This window comes from Saccostrea cucullata, unplaced genomic scaffold (assembly GCF_032062105.1).
Source record: "Saccostrea cucullata isolate Sc308-1 unplaced genomic scaffold, CSIRO_AGI_Scuc_v1 ctg135, whole genome shotgun sequence".
In the NCBI taxonomy this organism is placed as follows: Eukaryota; Metazoa; Mollusca; class Bivalvia; order Ostreida; family Ostreidae; genus Saccostrea; species Saccostrea cuccullata.
In genome coordinates, this window is record NW_026933790.1 from 550217 (window position 1) to 570158 (window position 19942).

At 35.4% G+C, this 19942-nt stretch overlaps 2 protein-coding genes across 2 annotated transcripts in view; one reads left to right on the plus strand and one right to left on the minus strand.

Annotated features, from left to right (window-relative positions):
- Positions 1-5708: 5708 nt before the first annotated feature.
- On the minus strand, positions 5709-12842 carry LOC134239365 (proteasome maturation protein-like). Its single transcript, XM_062721544.1, has 6 exons — positions 12697-12842; positions 10351-10448; positions 9482-9542; positions 9108-9209; positions 7346-7439; positions 5709-5934 (listed from the first exon to the last, which is right to left on the minus strand). Exons 1-6 carry the CDS (start codon positions 12706-12708, stop codon positions 5867-5869), a joined length of 435 nt encoding a protein of 144 aa, XP_062577528.1. The 5' UTR covers positions 12709-12842; the 3' UTR covers positions 5709-5866.
- A 121-nt stretch (positions 12843-12963) lies between these two features.
- Positions 12964-19942, plus strand: part of LOC134239372 (vascular endothelial growth factor receptor 1-like) — a 28666-nt gene continuing 21687 nt past the window's right edge. The window contains exons 1-3 of the mRNA XM_062721551.1: positions 12964-13163; positions 15438-15560; positions 17170-17280. Coding sequence (XP_062577535.1) covers positions 13100-13163; positions 15438-15560; positions 17170-17280 — 298 coding nt within the window. The 5' untranslated portion in view covers positions 12964-13099. The remainder of the gene's footprint in view (positions 13164-15437; positions 15561-17169; positions 17281-19942) is intronic.

The following is a 19942-nucleotide window of genomic DNA, read 5'->3' on the forward strand; positions in this document are numbered from 1 at the left end:
ATCATTTTTAGGGTCAAGGTCAATAGGTCAAAGTTTTTGGTATCCCATGAAAGGTCTTGCCATAAAGAATACATATATTTAAAATATGAAAGTCCTAGTTTCTACCGTTCAAAAGTTGTGACCAAGGTTAACGTTTTTAAAAAGTAGTTAAAACTCCAAGGTCAAGATCAAAGGGTCAAAGTTCTTGGCATGCAATGAAAGGTCTTCTCACAAGGATTACATACGTGAAGTACGAAAGCCCTAGCCCTTACCGTTTAAAAGTTATGGTCAAGGTTAAAGTTTTTTTCAGAAGTACGTAAATCTCCAAGGTCAAGGTCCTTAGGTCAAAGTTGTTGGTATCCAATGAAAGGTGTTGCCTCAAAGAATACATGTGTGAAATATAAAAGTTCTTGTATCTACCGTTCAAAAGTTGTGACCAAGGTTATAATTTTTTAAAAGTAGTTAAAACTCCAAGGTCAAGGTCAAAAGGTCAAAGTTCTTGGTATTTAATGAAAGGTCTTTTTACAAGAATAAAATATGTGAAGTATAAAAGCCGTAGCCCTTACCGTTCAAAAATTATGGTCAAGGATATAGCAATCTAATTAAAATTAGATGTTAGTTCCGCTCGCATACTCACTACACTAACATCTAACAACATCCCATAGAGGGTCACACAAATTCAGAACCACTCTAGACTTCAACAATATTCGATGATTTTGCAGGTGACGATTTGATTGGTTGATACAATTTGACCTCTGACGTGACCCTCAATGGGATGTTGTTAGATGTTAGTGTAGTGAGTATGCGAGCGGATCTAACATCTAATTTTAATTAGATTGAGGATATAGTTTTTTCATAAGTACGTAAATTTCCAAGGTCAAGGTCAAAAGGTCAAAGTTGTTGGTATTCATTGAAAGGTCTTGTCACAAAGAATAAATATGTGAAATATGAAAGTCCTAGTACCTACCATTCAAAAGTTATGGCCAAAGTAAAAGTTTGGAATTTTTTAATAAAAGTAGTTGAAACTCCAAGGTCAAGGTCAAAAGGTCAAATTTGGTGGTACCCAAAGAAAGGTCTTATCACAAGGAATACACATATGAAATATGAAAATTATAGCTCCACTAAATCAAAAGTTATGGGCAAGGTTAAAGTTTTTGTGACGGACAGACTGACGGACCGACGGACAGACAGACGGACCGACGGACAGACGAATGAGATTTAATGTCCCCTCGCTTTCGCGAAAGCGGGGGACAAAAAAGTATAACATTTTTAATGTTTTGCTGAGCGGGCATAAAAAAAAAATCGATGTTTGACCTCTGAGTGAGATGTTGGACCGCTTACGTCACGGAATAGGCGGAGCTTAATCTCATTTTCATTCGTTGGCGTTCAAAAGTAAATTTTCAACATCAATAGATGCTAATACACTGAAGGCAACTTTTTAAAGTGGGGCCATTTTAGCCAGTCAATCAGGAGATGGTAAACTAACATTTTTTAAAGATAGCATGAGAGATCTTTTTAATACCAGCACCTACTGCAAAATGGGTTTATAAGGTCTCATCTGACCAGTCTCCACGTCTAACAATTCAATGACGCAAGGACCAACTCGCTTACTTAGCGACTCTTGAGCAAGTGCTCTAATATAACCAAGGGAGCAATGTTTTGTTTGGTCTGCATGTTGACAAATGATAGTGCATTAGTACAAATGGAAGTGTATTAGTACTTGCCATATAGTAACATCATTGTACCCTATCCATAGCCACACACAGCAGATTAATGTGGCACCAGTCAGGGGATAATGCCATTCACAACTGGTTAATGTGGCACCAGCCATGTAGGGGATAATGCCCATATAACTGGTTAATGATAATGTGGCACCAGTCAGGGGAATATACCACAAACAACTGGTTAATGGGGCACCAGTCAGGGGATAATGCCACACACAACTGGTTAATGTGGCACCACTCAGGTGATAATGACATACACAACAGGTTAATGTGGCACCAGTCAGGGGATAATTACACAACAACTGGTTAATGTGGCTCCAGTCAGGGGATAATGCCTCACACAACAGGTTAATGTGGCACCAGTCAGGGGATAATGACACACACAACTGGTTAATGTGGCTCCAGTCATTTGATAATGCCTCACACAACAGGTTAATGTGGCACCAGTCAGGTGAAATGCCGCACAGAACTTGTTAATGTGGCACAACATGCCCCACACAACTGGTTAATGTGGCACCAGTCATTGGATGATGCTCATACAACAGGTTAATGTGGCACCAGTCAGGGGATAATGACACACACAACAGGTTAATGTGGCACCAGTCAGGTGAAATGCCACACACAACAGGTTAATGTGGCACCAGTCATTTGATAATGCCTCACACAACAGGTTAATGTGGCACCAGTCAGGTGAAATGCCGCACAGAACTTGTTAATGTGGCACAAGTCAGGGAATAATGCCCCACACAACTGGTTAATGTGGCACCAGTCATTGGATGATGCCCATACAACAGGTTAATGTGGCACCAGTCAGGGGATAATGACACACACAACAGGTTAATGTGGCACCAGTCAGGTGAAATGCCACACACAACTGGTTAATGTGGCACCAGTCATTTGATAATGCACCACACAACTGGTTAATGTGGCACCAGTCAGGTTAAATGCCACACACCACAGGTTCATGAAGCACCAGTCAGGGGATAATGCCACACACAACTGGTTAATGTGGCACAAGTCAGGGGATAATGCCACACACAACTGGTTAATGTGGCTCTAGTCAGGGGATAATGCCATACACTACAGGTTAATGAGGCACCAGTCAGTGGATAATGACACACACAACAGGTTAATGTGGCACCAGTCAGGGGATAATGACACACACAACAGGTTCACGAGGCACCAGTCAGTGGATAATGACACACACAACAGGTTCACGAGGCATCAGTCATTGGATAATGACACACACAACAGGTTCATGAGGCACCAGTCAGGGGATAATGACACACACAACAAGTTCATGAGGCACCAGTCAGGGGATAATGACACACACAACAGGTTAATGTGGCACCAGTCAGGGAATAATGCCCCACACAACTGATAATGTGGCACCAGTCATTGGATGATGCCCATACAACAGGTTAATGTGGCACCAGTCAGGGGATAATGACACACACAACAAGTTCATGAGGCACCAGTCAGGAGATAATGACACACACAACAGGTTCATGAGGCACCAGTCAATGGATAATGACACACACAACAGGTTAATGTGGCACCAGTCAGGGGATAATGACAAACACAACAGGTTCATGAGGCACCAGTCAGGTGAAATGCCACATACAACTGGTTAATGTGGCACCAGTCATTTGATAATGCACCACACAACTGGTTAATGTGGCACCAGTCAGGTGAAATGCCACACACCACAGGTTCATGAAGCACCAGTCAGGGGATAATGACACACACAACAAGTTCATGAGGCACCAGTCAGGGGATAATGCCATACACTACAGGTTAATGTGGCACCAGTCAGTGGATAATGACACACACAACAGGTTCATGAGGCACCAGTCAGTGGATAATGACACACACAACAGGTTAATGTGGCACCAGTCAGGGGATAATGACACACATAACAAGTTCATGAGGCACCAGTCAGGAGATAATGACACACACAACAGGTTCATGAGGCACCAGTCAATGGATAATGACACACACAACAGGTTAATGTGGCACCAGTCAGGGGATAATGACACACACACAGGTTAATGTGGCACCAGTCAGGAGATAATGACACACACAACAGGTTCATGAGGCACCAGTCAGGGGATAATGACACACACAACAGGTTCATGAGGCACCAGTCAATGGATAATGACACACACAACAGGTTCATGAGGCACCAGTCAATGGATAATGACACACACAACAGGTTAATGTGGCACCAGTCAGGGGATAATGACAAACACAACAGGTTCATGAGGCACCAGTCAGGTGAAATGCCACATACAACTGGTTAATGTGGCACCAGTCATTTGATAATGCACACACAACTGGTTAATGTGGCACCAGTCAGGTGAAATGCCACACACCACAGGTTCATGAAGCACCAGTCAGGGGATAATGACACACACAACAAGTTCATGAGGCACCAGTCAGGAGATAATGACACACACAACAGGTTCATGAGGCACCAGTCAATGGATAATGACACACACAACAGGTTAATGTGGCACCAGTCAGGGGATAATGACACACACAACAGGTTAATGTGGCACCAGTCAGGAGATAATGACACACACAACAGGTTCATGAGGCACCAGTCAGGGGATAATGACACACACAACAGGTTCATGAGGCACCAGTCAATGGATAATGACACACACAACAGGTTCATGAGGCACCAGTCAATGGATAATGACACACACAACAGGTTAATGTGGCACATGACAAACACAACAGGTTCATGAGGCACCAGTCAGGTGAAATGCCACATACAACTGGTTAATGTGGCACCAGTCATTTGATAATGCACCACACAACTGGTTAATGTGGCACCAGTCAGGTGAAATGCCACACACCACAGGTTCATGAAGCACCAGTCAGGGGATAATGACACACACAACAGGTTCATGAGGCACCAGTCAGGGGATAATGACACACACAACAGGTTCATGAGGCACCAGTCAGTGGATAATGCCATACACTACAGGTTAATGTGGCACCAGTCAGGAGATAATGACAAACACAACAGGTTAATGTGGCACCAGTCAGGGGATAATGACACACACAACAGGTTAATGTGGCACCAGTCAGGGGATAATGACACACACAACAGGTTAATGTGGCACCAGTCAGGGGATAATGCCACACACAACAGGTTAATGTGGCACCAGTCATGGGATAATGACACACACTACAGGTTAATGTGGCACCAGTCAGGGGATAATGACACACACAACAGGTTCACAAGGCACCAGTCAGTGGATAATGACACACACAACAGGTTAATGTGGCACCAGTCACGGGATAATGACAAACACAACTGGTTAATGTGGCACCAGTCAGTGGATAATGACACACACAACAGGTTAATGTGGCACCAGTCAGGGGATAATGACACACACAACAGGTTCATGAGGCACCAGTCAGTGGATAATGACACACACAACAGGTTAATGTGGCACCAGTCAGGGGATAATGACAAACACAACAGGTTCATGAGGCACCAGTCAGGTGAAATGCCACATACAACTGGTTAATGTGGCACCAGTCATTTGATAATGCACCACACAACTGGTTAATGTGGCACCAGTCAGGTGAAATGCCACACACCACAGGTTCATGAAGCACTAGTCAGGGGATAATGACACACACACACACACCACAGGGGATAATTACATACAGGTTAATGTGGCACCAGTCAGCCATACACTACACACACCAGTCAATGGATAATGCCATACACTACAGGTTAATGTGGCACCAGTCAGGAGATAATGACACACATAACAGGTTCATGAGGCACCAGTCAATGGATAATGACACACACAACAGGTTAATGTGGCACCAGTCAGGGGATAATGACACACACAACAGGTTAATGTGGCACCAGTCAGGGGATGAAGACACACACAACAGGTTAATATGGCAACAAAAAGGGGATAATGACAGATTGTCAAAATGTAAAAAAATAAAAAAAATAAAAAAAAAAGCATAAAATCAGAGGACATTGATTTATTTAAAGAACAGTACAAATCACAAAGTGTACAATGTGTAGATGAAAATGACAACTCTTAAACTGTTCATTTCAGAGAGAAAGCACACCAGGCCTCCTGTGGTAAGTCAGATAATTTACAGATGAAGGTCTTCAACACTAGCTACAGTATCCCAGATTTCCTCTCCACCAGTAGATGTACGTCCCCTACTGCCTCACAGTCAGCTGGATCTGAAAGTAAGAATCAGTCAAGTGAGTACAGGCATCAATCAAGTTAATCCTTTATCCTTATCTACTTGTGTATTTAAAATGGATAAATCACTAAACGTACTTACTTACTTACTTAGGCCTCTTTGTGCCAGGTGGCACATAAGGCAGCAAACATACAGTCATTGTAAAATTTTCCTTTTTTTTAAACTGCATAAACTGCATAATTATGCCCCAAAAGGTGATTCTGCAGTCTCCCTTGCTAGGATGTCATTCACTGTTTCTCAGAGAGACTGAGAACAGTATTACTTCTGCTCAACACTGTCAGTAAGTCTGTCTCTTTGTCAGTAAAGTCAAGATCTAGTAAATCATCCTCTGTCATCATATATCCCCTATCATCCCCTATATCTAAATACTGTATAAGCAGAATTTTTAGCGAGGATTTCATTTTGGCATTATTAGCGAGGGTGCTGAGATTGCTAAAATTGAATATCGCTAAAAATTAATTGTGTTTTATTTGTAATGTCCTCTTAAGTGAGATTTTTAATGTCACTAAAATTACTTTTCGCTAAAAATTAAATACCCATTTTCATGGACAAATCGCTAAATTTGCGTCTCGCTAAAATTTCCACTTATACGGTAATGAAATTAAATGAGTTTAGACTGACTTTTTAGTGCCATCACCATTATGACATCATAATTGAATTTAAACTTAATTTTTCCTGTACTTTACAGCAGTAACAGAGTTATGTAGAAAATAAGACATTTCTACAGCATTCAATTCAAAATATACATGTGTAACCCAGCTACCTATGTTCATGTTAAAATAATCTTAAAGAAGAGGTAAACAATATTTAAAAAAAAATGTTTTCTGAAAGACTGTAGGCAATACTGATACATTTCCTTCGTATATGATTGAAAAAAAAAATTCCCATATTTATACAAGACCTTCTTCTTTTTTAATTGAAAATGGCAGTTTAAATCATAGAGACAGAATTTTCATGATCCATGCGACTTCTTAAGAACAAAATATTTTGTCACTGAAAAGTTCGGGTCATTTAGAAAAATAAAATATCCCATAAAATACTCAGTAACTATCTCATTAATCAGTCAGATATCTGTTTTTCAAATAAATGTTCAAATTTGCCATAAAATTTATGTGCCTTTTTAAAATGCCTTTTGAAACTTGTCCATACTGGTTTCAGAAGATGCGCACAATTGATTGTCCATAATGGTGTAGGGAGGGACACGTATGATACATTCTTTCAAGTTGGTTTTGGGAGATACAATTGTTCAAAATGGTTTCGGGCAGACATACATGAAAAAAAATTGGTCATTATGGTTTTGGGAGATATACACAATACTTTATCTCTAATGGTTTTGGAAGGGACACACATAATACAATTGTTCATAAGTATTGTGGCAATAGACTTACTGTTAAGAATATCCTCAAAGTCAATAATTTCATCTCGTCCAGATAAAATGTCGCTCATTAAATGAGAACTGTGCATCCCTGGTAGTCTGTTTACCTGAAAAAAAAAAAGGTTCATCTTCTTAGTCATTCTGTAAATAAAAACAACATTAATCCCTCTGAATTAAGTAGTAAAAATTACCCCGTTTAATACTACATACCGGTAGTACACCTATACTGTAATAATATTCATCATATGTTTACTCTTTTTTAAAATGAATATAGCTCATAGGATATCAATTTCCTATCCATAGCTGTAATGTTAAAATATTTTTGTGTGAATTCAATTAGGCCTAAATAAATAAATTGTGTGTTTCTGGTTCCCCGACTGACCATAAAATATAGGAGCTGACCCTGGACAACTTTTTTGCCAATATCTTTCCAGGAGTAAACTATTCCAGTTTTACTATCATTAATCCCAATTTTGATCACTTCTGTGTTTGAGAAAATGCATATCATATGCAAATCAATCGGAAAAAGATTTCTAACCTAGCATTATGACAGCGATTTCCCAGGGGAGGGGATGGCAGCATGGTTGCCAATAAAATGTTTTCCCAACCTACCCTATTTTATCACACGTTGGAATAGGAAACATACTATTTATTTATCTTGGCCTCATGTCAAATATTTATAGATTTACGAAAGTATCTATTTGAAAAGAATTTCCCATGGTTTTTGGTTATATGTGACATTTTATCCAACTTGTTGTATATTTCTATTCCCTATCCAAGGCTTGGGATAATAAAGTACATCATCAAGGCACATGATATGTCTATTGAATATTTTTTAATGGATATTATAATATTTTATTGCACTGGATCATTGCATTAATACATACATGTTAACCTATTGTGATGAAAAATAGGGAGATTTCGACCTCGAAAGCGGTAGCATTGCGCGCGTTGTTTTATGCTTGGATTTATGAAGATATATTGCATGTAATATACATGTATGGTTTTACATGAAAATACAATTATTAATCTTAAATATCTATTGCAAAGAAATAGACAGAAACACATTAAATTTGACATAAATTATACATATTCAATATTTTTTATGTTCATCATTTTGCTATGATTGGCTACTTAACAGCCTTTTGAAGAGTATATAGCCAAGAAGCAATAATTCTGAATGTTCATTCAGTTTTCAAACACAACAAATGATGACAAAGTTTAATCTAGATCTAAAACTAATCCCTATCTTTCGTTAAATAAATTGGATTTCCCGCAATGATCGAAAACGAAAGTAGAGATGTGCCTCATGGCTTGGTCAATCAAGTGATTTCTATTGACTTTATTGATTAAATTGTGAGCTCCTGTAGTTTTATAGACGATGTCAAAGGTTTTCATCCAATTCTAAAATGCTGTATCTCCTTTTTTCATGGCAGTAATGTCAACGAAATTTATCGTAACCAATGTAATCACTGATTTTGTGCTGTTGTCGTTGTCAAATACGTGCTTGAAATCTATGTACACATCGGTACCAAAAAAAGCGTTTGTACGATTTCGGGTCAAATCACGCGATATCTAACGAGATTTCATTATGAGTGGCTTCAAAAATGGATACCCAAGCGAACCAAAAGTACTTTAGATGAAATTTTTGTAGAAAAGCGGTAGATTTACACATAAAATCGGTAGGCGGGAGATGGAGTAAAAAAGCGGTAGACTCCTGCCTAAATCGGTAGAGTTAACATGTATGATTAATAAATATTAAAATAAATAAATACTTTTTGGGCTACGTTCCTTTCCATCTGTAATCTTAGTGGCATATGGATTCCTTGTGTATTTCTCAACATTGCAAAGTCCATTTTAACTTTGTTTTCCTGCCACTGAAATAAAAGAAGCACAGATTACAATAATTTAAAACCTGAACTAAAAAACTTTAAAAATTCAAATTTGGTCTCATTTCAGAAAAGTTACTTAAAAAGACATTGATATTATAAATGACCATTTTTTTTAAAATATAAATTTTATACATGTAATTTATATATGAATATTAATTTATAGATATAAATAGCTGAGTAATTTATTCTGCTCATATGTGTTAATATTTTATATATAATTTTTAGATATAAATAGCTGAGTTACTTATTCTACTCACATGTTTTTCTGAATATTCCAAAGGGTGAACTGTCCCAAGTTTAGATCTGCTGGACTGTATTCTGGAAGCAAGAAAAAATTGAATTAAAAAAAGAAAAAGGATTTTTTGTGAATTGTCCATTCAAGGAACAAATGACTTTAGACTTATTAAAATAATTTGAAATAGGTTAAAGTGACTGAAAAAAAATCTTTTCGGCATAAGATCATTAACTCTATGTCCAATAGAGTAAGAAATAGAAATATAAAACAATGCATTTTATTTTTTCTCCACAAATTGTTTTCTTGACATGCAAATGCATGCTAAATGAAAATTGTTATGATTCTACTGATGGAAAGGTTTCCACATCCCACAGCGGGATTCAAACCCATGACGGAAGGATCAACTCCTTTCTCTGTGACTCTAGGGCAGATGCCCTTACCACTGCGCCACACAGGTGACACCAGTGGTTCTTGAGAAGATTTCTGAAAAATGCCAGTAGATTTTTATGAATTCTTAATTTTCTACCTTTAAGAGAGAAACTGGTATTTCATTCAAACAAACTTGGATCTTTTCTCCATAGAATGCTTTGTGGCAAGTTGTAGAAATTGGCCAAGTAGTAGTTCAGGAGGAGAAGAAGATAATGTGAAAAGATTACAAATAAATTTACACAGATAATGGTAAAGAATCATGCAGAATTAAACACCAAGGAAAATATAGGATTTCACTTATAGTTTAGCTAACAGGCTTGTTATAATATTTATTGGGAAGAGTAGTTTGCAATGAATTGATTAAAATCTGATGGAACAAGGAAAAAACAAGGAAAATCATCCTGTACATGACATGGTGGTGATTTGTACTGCTACAGAGCCACTTTAATATGATATATTTACCCATTCAGCATCATGTCTGGTACTCCATAGGGTCCCTCTGGTAACTTGATCTCATGGGAGCCATCAGGCTGAGGTCTTACTGAGGGGTAGGGAATACTCTGTAAAATAAAACATTATGAGAGTTGCTGTACCCTAATTATAAAGCACCAACAGTCCAACTAAGAACAATTCAGGGGTCTCACTTGCCCACAATTCTCTGACAGCCATGATGCTGTCATCATCAAATGAACTATTGATCTGGATTTTATTGATTGTGATATCTTCACCAACACTTTATCTTTCCTGGTATAAACCTATCTTATGTAATTTCCAGTGATTTTGCATCTAACTACTCCAGACTAATGTATCCTAGTCAGCTGTGTGCATTCAGGCGAGATGTGATTTCCTTTAATGTACATGGTTTGTACATTTTGCACGCTGAATTCACATCTATGTTATCATTAAATATATATTACAAAGAAGCTAATCTGTATGCATTGATAAACAAAGGAGCTAGCCAGAGCACACACTTTTGTGTTGTAGCCTATAACTGAAAAAAAAAAACAAACATTTTGCCACTTCTGGTTTTCTTTTCATGCAACTTTTCAGAAAAATTGCCTCAAGAATGTGCTTCAATGTTCTTTAACTTCATGAAAAGGTCTAATTAAAAGTAGAAATTTTTATCCCGTAAAAGCATTTTTAGATACCAATGTTTAATATGTTTTACGGTGTGACCAAAAGTGAATATCCAGTAATACATCAAAACACTTATTAATAAAAAAGATCAGCCACTTCAAACATCAAGTCGCATAGCTGCAGATCTGTAGTGCTACGGTTTTATATATTTGTCTTTGACATAACGCTACGGAAACGCGTAATGCAAAAAAAAGGTCTGGTTTAAACTGTAGACCTAGCACAATTTTGGGGAAAAACATTGCAGAGTTATTTTTTGTTTCTTTGAAAGACTCTACAATTCTGAAAGCTTTTTATGCTTTAAGTTATTGTTTATTTATTTATCTATTTCACCAACCCTTCATGACTTAATTAGCATATCGGTTGATTAAAATTACATGTTAGATTGCTGAAAATTCACTTCAAGCGAGTTTATTGCCTGTTGATATAAATATAAATATAATATATAACTATAAATGGTTGGTAGGTGGATAAAATATACATATTTTTTTTGGCTATTTTTGATTTATTCGCGCAAAGGACATTGGGTAGTGAAAGGAATTCTGGGAATGTTGCACAGAGAAATTTGCCTGACAAAATGCGCAAAAAATATCATTCCGAATTTCCTCTGTTTTTACACGCATTATTGATCTGTAGCATTATGGTCTATAAACATTTTCAAAAATATGGTTAAATGTTAATTCATCAAAAGACCTAGAAGGCTACAGAATAATATGTATGACAATGGGTTAAGGCGAGCGCAAAACTTAAAATTTTTATTTGGGCTGTCAAACCGCACATGACATTAAGCGCATTAGGACACTTAAAAAGGAATAACTTTTGTTGACAATTTCAGGCCTGTAAGGCCATTGATTTTAAATGATGATCCGTTGGAATTCCTTAACTTCTGCAACAATTTTATCAAACTGTAGGGTTGCAGAAAAACTTTTTTGTTCTTATTCTCGCAAAAGAACGTTTTTAGCGTTGTGTGCTAAGCGTTGCATTGTGGATATTTATTGCCAAACTCAAAAAATTTCAATTTATGCAGTGTAAATTTATAGCCCAGGCGTTGTATTATATCGCAGTTACGACTATTATATCCCACGCTCGCTGCGCTCGCTATTAACATGATATGAAATATGAAATAGAGCTTTGCAAAGAACCTTGATGGATCGAATATTAATTTTCACTATAATCATGATCCCTGCTTTAATCTGAAATTTTGATTTAATGCTCAAATTTTTTACATTTTTGATGTAATGTTTAAATTACTGTATCTTTTATATCTCATCATTTGGAGTTTCTTAAAACAGATAGCACAGTGAGTAACTCAAAGCAGTCTCTATAGACTCATATTAGATTGATGTGTGACAATGATAATTAAGCGATATGGCTAAAATAGAGAGCATAGTGCAAGAACTCAAAGCTAAATCAAATGATTATGACACATATTAGACTGATGTGTGATATTGATAATTAAGCGATATGGCTAAACCAAGAAATGGTGCGTAAATCTATAAAGATTGGCTAATCAAATGATTGTGAGCCATTTCTTTTACACAGTTTGCCATTCTGGGTTTGTATCTACATTTCGAATCTATAAAAACGTAAAACTGGTTAGTTTTAATGACTTGCTGAAGTAATTAAAACATATTATTTGCTTAAAACTAAAACTGCTCAGTCACGAAAACTTACTGTGGACGCCATGTTGTTTCTTTATTCTTATAACAGTCGTTCTTCAATTGATTCGTATAATTTTTTTCTTCTATCCTTGCATTTGGTATAATTCATTTTTGCGAGAAGATTGAGGGGAATCAAATATTTTTTTTAATTAAAGAGCATGTTTTATTTCGTATCATCTGTTTTAGTGACCCCCCACCAAAAAGAAAGCAAAAAAAAAAAAAAAAAAAAAATCAAGGGCAGAGAACTCCAGACAATTTCGGAACTCCCTCAGTACATTTCCTTTCCTGTGCTACTTCATCGTTCATGTATTTTGAGAGGGCTTGACTCATTTAAGTGTATACTAGGCTAGTGATTAGTTTTGGATGCAAATATTGGAGATGGTTGATACTGAGAATTTCTAGGATATAATTTATTGATGGGGAGTTTTGTGACAGTCTGTGTGACTGCAGTGGTACTAGGGGCAGTGTGGGGTCAGTCAGGTGAGAATTTACGTTTTACCTGTCAGGTAAATAATATATAAAACAAATAAAAATCAAAACATCCGAGGTATTATTGACATACTTTGTCATGAAACTGAAACATCAATGACATTTTTCTTATGAATTCGAATAATCAAGAGGTAGGCTAAGTTGTAAAAATCTTATCTAAGTTTCTCTTCTCTTGTTTAGCATGTGTAGGAAATGTTGACATGTGGAAAAGAAATTTTATTCCATAAAAGACTGTAATAGAAACATGGTCTTATGATCAGATGACTGTTTGTGATTTGAAAAAGTAAAAAAAAAAATCTTTACAAAAGATAATTAATCCAACTTAATCAGATATTGTTTCTTTGATACATTTATTGAATGAATTAATTTGTTAATTTAAACTTTTATAATCTGTGTATGGTGTGATCACTTTTAGCTAAGCACTTATGCTATAATTCTGTTTTCATTCTATATTCTAAGAGTGCACTGTGCTATAAGATGTACATATCTGTAACATTTCTATAAGAAGATTTTATTTACTGATCAGTTCAAAAGTCATCTTTCATGTTCCACACACTGTATTGTACACAGGTAAACAAGCCGAGAGGAAATGGTCATGGATGACCAATTCCAGCATATTTTATTGTGGTGGGGTTTGTTCCTGGCCATCATTTCATGTGTATGTGCCTCCCAGTGGTGTGCATTTTTGACCTGATGTACTGGATTAAACTTTAAGTGGGTCTGCCATTTCCTGTCTTTACAAGTTGTCTGTGGGTTTTGTAACATTAAGATGAGGGAAGAGGAAATGTGATTTAGGGGCCTGGCTGGGGATAGAAATCTCTTGAAAACTACACTAAAGTATACGTCCTAAGAAATACCATCAATTTAAAACTACTATCATATTTCATATTCAACATGATCATAGATAATTGGAAATCAAAATGAATCAGTAATTAAGGCAAAACGAAGTATACTTGCATGTCTTCACGATTAATATTTTAGATTCTCAAAATATTACAGTGTACTATTACTAATCTTTTTACAGTACTATAATATTAGTAGTCTTTTGTTCTGCTGTTTGACAGTGACACAATATTTCATTGTTTGTATCTTGCAATTTATTTATTTACAATGTACTGTCAATTAAGTATAAAAAAAATCTTTATGTTGGTAAAAGACATATTTTTACACAGCTATACAGGCCGAGGTACTCCATACATTCCTGTTAATAACCAGCTGATTAACCTTGTTAACCCAAAGCTTTTCCCATCTTGTGCCACTTGATTCTTATTTCCTACAACTCCCCTCTTCTTTCAGAAAAGATTTTTATCTACCCAAAAAAATTTCTGGTTTAAAACTAATGTTTTGCTGAAGAGATCGCAGCATACCAGACTCCGCGTTCACTGTATCCTCTTATCTGTGTGTGTTACGCACAAGATCAGTTTGTGCAACATTTAAAATAACAATCAATCACACTGCTCGAGCTAGATCTATTAACAGATGCTGGGATTCCTAATCCTTACCTATGTTTACATTTAAAGTTTGAAATCCCTCAGTTTGAATTTTAGGAGGATATAGTATTAGTTTTCCATATATTTGCGGCACATCCTCATGGGATTTCAATTAGATATTGATGTATGTTTAGACTGTAATCTTTTAAGCTTTTGATGTTCTCACCTTGGGACTTGTGAAAACATTTTGGGTCTGGCAAATGAAATGGAATGCTGGTTTTAACATCATATTTACCAAAATACAAAATAGCTTCATATGAAAATGATATCTCCTTCATGCATGTGCAGGCTTTATTAAACTATTTACTTGAATGAAATAATTGTCTTAGAAGCACTGATGTTCTTCTCAAAGATATGACATTAATTTGTATCTATCATTAGCACAGTGTGTACCATCTGCATCAAATTTTCTATTTCTTCAAAAACAAACAGATTCTGTTTCCATTATATTTTTGCCATTCCATTAGAGATGGCAGATAAACTCAGTGTCAATATTTTTAAGTGCAAGTGTAAAAAATAATTATTGTGTACAGTTAGTATCTGAGAAGAATCTTTAATGAAATATGGAGATACTGAAAAAGTCCATTCAAACAATACATATTAGGAACAGAGCAAACAATGACTCCCAAAACATCAGAGGTGGGATCAGGAGCCATGGAGGAGTGTACATCCCTTGCACTTTGCTCCTTATCTTGATTAGGAAGTAAATTTCCCCTTTTCATGCATCCACATTTCATTAGAAATCTGTATTACTATTTGTATATTTTCTTTTCAGTTTCAGTGGAAGATACTGATTGCTCAAAAAGACCTTGTCACAAAGATGGCGTATGTACAGATACCAATGGTAACTTTACTTGTGTTTGCCTTCCTCAGTGGAGTGGTGATTTCTGTGAATTAGGTTAGTACTCCTCTCATTTATCTGTACAAACTGATTAATTTATATGATAATTATGATGTATAAATATTTAGCATATTACTATTACTACTTAGAGTTAGTCACCAATTAAACCTTTTTTTGATGTAAAAGCTGAACATCTAATTTTAATTAGATTGTTAATTTATATGATAATTACAGTTGCTTATTACCTAGATTTGAGCTCTCATAGATTTCTGGTGAAAAACTTTACAATTGTTATGGATTAGGAAGTCATGTAGTTTTTGCTCTGTCCATCTGTCTGTCTGTGTGCTTTAACTCTGCCTATAACTTTTGATCAGTTAGAGCTATAGGGCTATCATATTTTACCTGTATATTCTATGTCACTGGTTACCACATGTACCATGTTAATGGCTTCACAAAGACTTCAATAAAGGGCTACAGTGTTACTGATTATTGTAATCTCACTACAGAGCTCTAGACCTAATCCCTCATCAGAGATTAGAATCAATTCAGTCCAACAGCAAACTAATCATATCATCCAATGTGGGGAAAATGATTAATAAAATAAAAATGGCAATTACTGAACATTTATTGTAATCTACATAATTATGACATTAAATGCCTGTGTCATATTGAACATATTCTAAATATTAATATAACCACCACTTATTTCTGATATCTAGGTCAGTCATATTTTTTATCACATTTTTATTACAGTCTAAGTTCAATACTGTGTGATAAATTTACATTTTAACTCACTTATAGTTCATTGGAAATAGAGACTGGCCAACGTGCATGCATGCATTTAATTGAATTTGGGAGGTAAAAATCATCTATATTCATGACATAATTGTCCAAGTGACTCATTGTAAATGTTACTTGTCTCTATAAATTTTCCCATTTGTGACGTCTAGGGTAGAATTGGACTATTGCTTAAATTTACTTTGATTTCAAGGTGTTTAATTAAATGACCAATTTGAAATAGATATCGATGTTTGGAATAAAGTAACTGTAATTAAGGACAGAAATAGGGACAGTCTAAAACCCAGTAAACACTTTGAAAGAATGTTCTTCTTTATATGTTTTCTAATAACTGGGTGTGCACTTCAGTCATTTCTTCAAAGGCAGTTAAACAAATTCAGATGAACATTGCTGGGTGCACATTTTTAGTACATGTATATGGTACTCTTTTTTGTCTTGTTGCTCTTTAACATGATATCAACATTCTCCTAATAATTCATAATGAGAAAGGTTTTCAGATTTATTGCCTTTACATTCTGTATCCCTTGGCTTAAGTGACCTTGACCTTGAGACAAGATGATAGCACACCAGTGCATCATGAGCAAATAATTCAAATTGTGCCAGTTTATACCTCATTTTACCATCTTATTCCTCAGTGACCTTGATTTTTGTTACATAACCTTGACACAATATTTCATGGTCATAAGAAATAATGCAATTCAATATATGATTCTTTTGAGAAATGATCACAAACCCATAAACAGACAGATGGTCAAATATATGCCAAAATTTATATGTCTCTTCTATTGAGAGAAAGTCTCTTTCTAAACCAGTTTAATTTACATTGTAACTCTGATGCAATTAGAATGTTTTTTTTTTATTTGGATAGACACAAATGAATGCTTGAATTTTCCTTGTGAACATGGCGGCACTTGTACTAACACACATGGAGATTACCATTGTACCTGTACCTCAATCTGGGTGGGGAAGAACTGTACAGGTGAGTCCTAATGTATGTCCCATGAAATGACAGTGTGATCTGGGTGATGAAAAACTGTACAGGTGAGTCCAAATGTGTGGCCTCTGGAATTGCAGTGTAACAAATACATGAGCTTTCTGTTTTGTAATGGATTGCATACATTTTGGAAATGAAGTTTATCCAAGATTCAGAACACCCTGACTTGGTCACTCAGGACTAAAGCTCCAGGGTTGGTTTACTGAAGCTCAGTAGAATTTTTGTACTCTTTGCCAATGAATGACTGACATATCAAGGGCCTACAGTGTTTTAGAATTGCAGGATTGATAAAAGAATATTTGGAAAAAGGTAAAGGTTGTTGATAGAAAATATATAAATTTTAATTTATGATAAATTTTGTTTGAGTTGTAATATTGCGTTAGGCAAGAGCAATATGAGATGTCCAGATGGCTTATGTCTTTTAGGGTGTGTGAAAATTATCTTGATAATTTAAGAAAGACCCTATTGCTTTTAATGCTGTATTTTAGATAATTGTAAAAAGCTCTCATCAAATTACATACTATTGCTTTTAATGCTGTATTTTAGATAATTGTAAAAAAGTTAAAACTGTGATAATATGTAAACAACATCATTGTTTTTATGATATTAACAAGAAGTTGTAGTTTAAATGACATTTTACACATTCTTTTTTTAAGTTGTAGACACAGACAATTTCATATGAATGCATGACAAAGAATAAATGTCTAAAAATGAGTCTTTAAATGATTGTTTCAACAAGAAAAAGTGATAGCATTTATTTTCTTTATTCAATACAAACCAATGAAAGTGTACTACACAATTATTTTCACAAGTTTTTTGTGAAATTCAAAATTTAAGAAAATTAGTTGACCTTGGAATGAGCTCGACAAGCATTCAATGTCAATGAGATATGCTTTAATTTAATTAACATTACAAGTAGATCTGCTACACAAACTCTTAGTCACATAGTGTAGTAAGTATAAAAACAAATCTAACAGTCTGTTTTTTTTAAATTATGTTAGATTGAGATACCATTTTCTCCCCCCCCCCCCCCCCAAAAAAACCCTGGAGTATTTTCTGACTGTCTGAGAATAAGCTCCTCCCCCCCTTCACTGCCTGACTACTGCCCCATTTTTGCACTGTTCTAAGAATATGGTATGCTTGTTTTACCACTATTATGAGAGCATTTCCCCTGTGTCAACCATTTTAACGTTTTAAAAATACCATTTTTAGGTAATATTAACTTTAAAAAAATATGCTATTTAGACAGATTGTGAATAAATTTTCTGCATTATAAAGAGAATGAACAGGAACAAAAAAAATATAGCATTTAAGGGGATGAAGGACCTTTAGCTGAAAAAATACCTGTCATTTAATTTTGTTCATATTTTGTATATATCTTATTTAGTATGTCCTACATACTATAAAGCAGACATATCAATAGGTTTCTAGACTTATTTCTGAGATATTGAGTGACAAATACCATACCCCACAGTGTCTGAGCGGAGTTTTTATTCTCCGTGTTTCTGGGTCCATTACTCGGTCGATAATTGAAATTTTTCACCATAGATAAAAAATATACCAGCGGAAATGTGTCTTTTAAAATATTTTAGAGTATGAATAGGGTTAAAAATTCGAAAAAGCAAGAATCTTTTGTAACACCACATCTGGAGACGGAAATTTACGACTTTTTTAGGACAACTTAAACCATAAAAAAATTAATTTGCAAAAAATCCTATCATTCAATATTTGAAAATTTACGTCGAAGTTCAAGGTCGTCATTGTATTGATTAACTGTAAAAATATCGATTGGTGAAGCTGAGCTCAATATTGCACGGGGCAAAGTTAAACGAGTCATGATCATGAGAAAAACGTGTCATGTTTACATTTCTCGAGTACGGGAAAACCCAACTATGACGTCACACATTCCGGAAATAAGCGAAATAAGACAAACCCACAGAACTTTTCCGTCAACAACCATGTAAAAATATTTTTTGCGTTCTGAAATTTACAAAATACCCTACTATGTACATATTATGGCCCGTTTTTATGATTTTATACTACCCGTTTTTACCGTGTATGATCTTACTGAACGTTTTAAAGAGATCCACTATGACGTCAAAGACGCATTGGACGCGCAGAGTAAAAAAAACGTCAGAGTGGATTAATCTATTCCGTAATTTGATTATATTTGCAAGAAATTTTGAATGTTTTCAGATATTTTTATACTAGATGGTGAACGCAAACAAACAGTAAAAAAATTATACAAGTACTGTGGTTTCAATCTCGTTTTGTACATATTTTATCAGAGATTATGACGTAAATCAACTGAGTCACGTGACCATACATCCTTCATCCCCTTAATCACATGCTTGGAAAGAATGAATCAACACTATGTACATGTACTCGTACATATGTATCTAACGTGCCACATTATTTTTTCACGGTATTTTATTGCTTAAGACCTAAAGAAATAATGTTTATTTGTTTTGATAATACCGGGGTAGCTAGGAATATGAATGTATCATTTTACAAGTGGGCATTTGTATTCTATGGTTACATTATTTCTAGTGTTTTCAGTGAATCAAAAACACTCATTTACTAATATCAACTGAATAAATTGTATTCATTATTAGTATTAAAATATTTATATAGATTAGGACTAATT